The following is a 6,237-nucleotide window of genomic DNA, read 5'->3' on the forward strand; positions in this document are numbered from 1 at the left end:
ATTCTCCCTCTCTCATCCCTTTAATACTGTGCCACGTCCTGGCAGGGCTTTCCGGGGATTTGTTCGGAGAAAGAGGAGAGAGAGAGAGCAGGATTCAGCAGAAGTCATCCAGAGGTACGAAGCGTCCCCTGCCAGGCTGTGCTTTGCTTGAGTGCTGTTTGCACTCGTTTCTAGCTATAGCTCTGTTGTCGCTTATTTACAGCCGTGTCTAATCTGACTAAGCCAAAGAGTCAGAACAAGGCACTTGAAGGTGTGAGGACGTCAGCAGCTCTCAAAAAAGGACCAAAAAGGATCTGCTTACTGGATGCCCTGCTACAGTGCCCCAATTTCTAGGCCAGATTTGTACTGCCAGCCACAGTGAAGCTGATTTTTATTCTTACACAATAACTGAAAAGATCAAAACAGGTACATATGGGTGGTTGAAACCTCCTCTGGCACTCCTAGATTGTTTACAAAATCACACCTAATCTGTAAAAATATACAGATGGCTTTGTAAAAAAAAAAAAAAGAGTTGGGTTGCAAATGCAACATTAAAGACTTCAACATTCAAATCTGTATTTCTCTTTCCCTGAAAGTAACAAACTAAATAATTACTTGGCTTATGAGGAAAAATAACATTTCAAAAAACACTGAAAACACAGAGTGAGATTCTGTAACACTTATAGAGGTAATGACATCAGTAACAAGTTGAGTACCAAAGCAGTTCAACTGTCCCCCTCAGGCCCAGATGCTCTGTCACATAGGGACAGATGGTGAATGTGACACCATGCAGTACATCTCAATTCCTTTGACATCTCGGTGTCATCCATCTGCAGTGTCAATGTCATTAACGTTGTGTTATTTCATCAAAATGAGTGATCGAACACGAGGAAAAAATAGCAGAGCCAACTTTTATTAACACTTTTCCTCCTTGTTCTAAAATCCTCTGGGAAATAAATTCCTTCGTTCACTTGAAACCATCAGATGTGGGTTATATTTTATAACACTAAGGCTGTCAAATTTTAGAATATTTTAGAATAGTCTTGTATCCATACTAATCTGGGTATTTGACCATCAAAAACAGATCAAACCCAAAAACCTGCCTCAAAGTGGATACATTAGAAAATTCTGGTTTTGTGGACACGGAAAATTATACAAGTAAATTAACATTTCTAGATGATAGTATGTGATGTAATCCTGACGTGGTGAAAGAGATTTTTCACCCTTATTACTCTGTAACCAACAATAGTTTTTGCTATTTCCTTCTGGATGACAAACTAGATAAACAAGTAATAAAAACTCTAGCATGGATGGAAAACTTTTGACACATAACAGAGTTTTCTAATGCATCTACATTAGTAAAAACATGGCCTAAGGCACAGAGCAGTACAGAAGATATTGTTCTCACAGAGTAGCACTTTGCAGACAGGGCTTCTGTCAAGTATCAGTGAAGACAAATGATGATCCTCATCCCCTCATAGATAAGACCCCTGCTGTGTGTGAGAGTCTGTGTGTGTATGTGTGTGTACTGGTGGACTGAATGCGCTCTGTTTGGTGTAAATCCAACAGAATAATGAAGACAATTTCAACCACAGTTATAAACAACAGCAATGCCTAAAGAAAAAGTCAAAGAGCCATTTCAGCATTGCTCTTAATCACCCCCTGTTATCTCAGAGTGCTTTTCATCATGGAAAAAGCAGATTTTTTTCCCCTTGTAGTCTTTGATGTGGGATGTTCACTTTCCTGTTTTATCATGCGTACTTATCTCTGAACAATGAATCTGGTTCTTTTCTTCTGATTTGTCTGAAGTCTGAGTTTGTAGAGGTGCTGCCTCTACCTTTGTCTGATCAGCCATTTTAGATGTTGCTGCCCATGCAGTTCTGACTGTATACGTTGTCCAATATTAAAATGCATCGCTCTGTACCCTGTTTATGGAGAGAGATACTAACTCATACAGTACTGTTTCACAAACTGAGCACAGACATCATAAAAAGTTCTTGGCTAGACAAAGAACAGCTAAATAAATAATGCAGGTGTGATTTATGTCCTCTTCAAATAAAGATAATAATGATATTAAAGGAAAGGAAAAGAAGATAAATATTTATAATATTAATGTATGATATTAAAGATGCAGTCTGCAAATATTACAATTACCTTTAAATTAATAATCACTATTTAATAATCCTTACATGAAGAGGAGTTAAAGCACCCTGAACACCTTTCTTTTAACCTAAAAGTTTATGACTTTTCCCAAAATTACCTAGAATATATAAAGAAAATGGAGCTATTTCAACTTTTTTTATTTTCAGCTGATACACATTTGTATACATAGAGGGTGCTCTGGGTTAAATTTAATCTCTATCTATTAAAAAAAAAAATCACAATTCAAAAATACACACTGAATAACATTCATTGAAATCAGTATAGCTGTTATGTTCTCCTGTTTTAGGAACATAGGAGCATCATATAGTGTGATTATGAATGTTTTTTCTCCATAAACAAACAGCATAAAACCTAAAGAATACACTCTCTCTGCTCTCTGAAAGCTTCATTAAGGATTAATCACCCATGTATTAATGACTGAAGGTATTTATGAATAAAAAATAGATTTCTGGTTCAAAAGTTTGATACAGGGATACTGTGAAGAGTCTGAATATGAAAATGACTTTAGCGGATAGTTCACTTATTTAAAATTGTATTATACTGGTTGATCGACAGCAGAAATTGGCAGCCGGAAAATTAATACACAGGAGAGAATCAACTGTAGTAAAATGTGCAAATAACAGGGGAAAATATAGAACATATAATAAGGTAATAAAAAAATATGGTTGTGAGTTACAAAGAGTTAGAGGAAGAGTATAAGAGGAGCGAGGAAGGACCTGTCAGATTGTCTTCAGCTGGAAGTGGAGGTGGACACGGTTTCTCTTACATTTCCTCCCTTTCTGTCTAAATCTCATTAACTGTCTCCACACGTCTCCTCTGTGGACAGCTGAGGTTTAAACACAGGATGGAAAGACCTGTCTGACTACGTGTTTAAGATCTCTTTAACAAAGTTAACAGTGATGTTGCTTATCTGTAATTAGTGCTGCGTTATATTTGCTCCTTATTGGACCATATTTTGGCACGACACCATTTGCTTTGCCCATAAAATTAGCAGTGAAATTCATTGTTTGATGTTGCAAGTTAACTGTTGCACTGCTGGCTGGTGTTTTTTATGGAAGCAATCCAAGGACGAAGACTGAGACTCCAAAGACTTTTTTTTTTTTTCCCATTTTATGTTCTATTTTTATGTGCTTCTCTACCGCCAGATAAATATGGATGTATAACCACACACTCACAGACACAGACACACATGTAGACATCATTAATCATGGGTGCTGACTGGAAACTTGGTGTGCTGATACTGTGTGTAGATAATAATAATAATAATAATAATAATAATACATTTCATTTGTACTGTACTTTTCATTCATAGTGGATCTCAAAATGCTACATGGGCGGGAGGCAGAAAGATAAAAGGATGTTTATCTGGGACTCTTGCATAGAACATCATGTCAGGATCAGGCAGCAAGTCACAGAAGAACTACACAAAGCCTCTTGCTTTGTTGTTATTAAAAGCACTAAATAGTGTTCAAGTGGAACATACTAAAGCACTGTCTTTATGTTTAATTACTTACAGACTACATATTGTTTTGTCGTGTTTTACTGTTGCTATAGGAGATATGAAAACCCTTGTTGACTTGTAGGAGGTTTAGGAAGTAGCAAGACCTTGCAAATTGCCATTAAAAGAGAAACTGTCTCAACGTTTTTTATAGCCAACCTAGTCAGTTAAAACATGCTTTCTTTGATAGATTGATATATTCTGTCTTTAGTTGGTGTAAAGAAGCATTATAAAGCCTCATTAGTCTATGATACGGTGTTCTTTAAAACTACATTTTAATAATGAAGATAAGAAAACCAAGGATGGAAAATGATTTATGTGCAATCACGCAACCATTAATGGACCAAAAAATCACCACATCTGTACTGGTGCAATGAAAAAATACAGAACAGAAATGCCAAAGACATGTTCAAAGTCATTTAGAAAATATCTCAGATATATAGTTTGTCCACCAAAGAGTACTTAGTAGTAGGGCTGGGCGATATGACCAAATCTCATATCCCGATACCCGAATACCTATCCCGATATAGCACATTTTAATCCAGTGAATAAATAGTTGGTACATGCACCCCCCCCACTTACAGTGACGTAACAAGTATAGTTGTCATCAACTCAAGTACTTCACCTGGATCACTGTCTCTCCTGTGTGCAGTACAAACGGAGGGCTCAGTCCCACCCATAGTGCACCATAGAGAGCAGAGGAGAGTAGTGCGACCATAAATGACAGCAAAATGCAGCAGAGACTCTTACACTGAGCTGAAAGTAAATGAGTGCACATAAATTTGGTAAATAACATAAATAAAGACAGTCTCTACTGTGTTTTGCTGTCATTTATAGTCACCGTCTTGCTGCTTCTCTCCTCTTCTCTTTCTCAGCGCGGGTAGGGTTGAGCCCTGTGCAGCACAGCAGAGGAGCGACAGTCAGTGGTGGAGAGTTGACGACAACTAAACTCGTTACGTTACTGTAAGCGCAATAAAAACTTTGTGAGTAAAAAGCCGAGAAGAGTAATTTATCAATGTAATCCGCGCAAAAGATGGACTGACTCCAAATGACGAAAAATATTGCCGCAAAGAGTGTGATTCGCAACGCAACAAAATAAAAGATAGAGCATAATATGGAATGATAGACATCCTATCATCACATGATATATATCGTCATATCGCACAACCCTACTTTTAGTAGGGTTGTGCGATATGACTATTCTTAAATAACAATATTGGATTGATCATTCTTAAAAATATTTGCCTGTTTTTTGAGTTTTTTTAAAATATGGGCCAATTTATCGCCATCAGATTTTTTTATTCTCAAATATTAGTATCGTATCACCCTAAAAAAATCCAGTATTGGTCGGGCTAAAGACTTATATAAAAATTAGGGTTGCACCAATTATGAGAATCGGATCGATATGGGCCCCAATACTGACCTTATAAAGCGCATTGAGTATTGGCTAGACATGACTAATGCATATTAAATATCATTTCATTGTCAGTTATAAAATTTTGTGTTTCCGCTAGCAGTTACATTCACTCAGCTTTTAGCACTAAAGCCTCTCTGGCCTCATGTTACTTACATAAAAATGATCGCAACTTGCTCTATGCAGTGAGGTAAACATATTTTAAATTTGGGAAAAAGTGAGCACTCGTATCAGCAGACACCCTGAGGTGAGGTACTGAGGGAAAAAGTTAGATCAGTGCGTCCCTAATATAAATTAAATCCACCAGGAATGAACTTGTTGGCCAAATTACACTTGTGTTGAACATCTCATCTGCCTGTAAAAAAATAAAGAAACACACACCAATATGCATCAATTTGACAAGATAAATCCCCTCCGATTCTCTAACTTTGTTTCTGATGTATTTCCACTCAGAGTAGATTCATCAAAACCTACAAAATAGTAATGTAGGGTTTCCCTTTGGCAGTTACATGAATGAATCTCCTGCCTCTCAAATCTACAGTATACAAGCCAGTGGAAGGAGCAGTTTTGGCCATGTGGTACATTACACCCGCGTTGCTCCTGTGACCAGTGTTTTTTCACTCACGTTGACAAGGAAATATGTGTATTTACCAGAATTATCAATAATTATCTCTTTAACTTCTTTTATAAAAAGATGCTGGAGACTAAACCTTTCTCTTATTGTCTTGTATTGTTTTATTTCCCGCCCACCCCTTCCTCTTTCCTCTATCTCTTCTTTACATTTTGCCTCTTCATCTGTCCTCCGTTTTCCCTCCTCCACTGTGACTTCTCTACCCACAGGAACTTCCGGAAGCATCTTCGGATGGTGGGCAGCAGAAGGATTAAAGCACAGAGTGAGTCAGAGATGTGTGTGTGTGTGGCGGATATGTTGGCTCTAATTGACTGTGATGTCGTTCACCACGCCATCATCCGTGTGATTGTTTTTTTCTGTTTTCTGGTGTGTTTTTTTTTTTTGCATGTGTGTAGCCCCGAACGCTACTGCTGCTGCTGCTGCTGCTGCTTTGCTGGGATTATTAAATGCTCTATTGCATTTTCTTGAGAGTTAAATATTCATCAGTGTGTGTTTGATTAGCCAGCAGTATGAGTCTGTGCATGTGTGTGTGTGTGTGTGTGTGTGTGTGTG

At 37.6% G+C, this 6,237-nt stretch overlaps 1 protein-coding gene across 1 annotated transcript in view; it reads left to right on the forward strand.

The window, feature by feature from the left end:
* The window catches only part of nsmfa (NMDA receptor synaptonuclear signaling and neuronal migration factor a), a 45,959-nt gene that overhangs the window by 22,090 nt on the left and 17,632 nt on the right, over positions 1 to 6,237 (forward strand). Inside the window, 2 exon segments of the mRNA XM_044332885.1 lie at positions 46 to 114; positions 5,895 to 5,947. Coding sequence (XP_044188820.1) covers positions 46 to 114; positions 5,895 to 5,947 — 122 coding nt within the window.

This window comes from Thunnus albacares, chromosome 18, assembly GCF_914725855.1.
Source record: "Thunnus albacares chromosome 18, fThuAlb1.1, whole genome shotgun sequence".
Classification (NCBI taxonomy): domain Eukaryota; kingdom Metazoa; phylum Chordata; class Actinopteri; order Scombriformes; family Scombridae; genus Thunnus; species Thunnus albacares.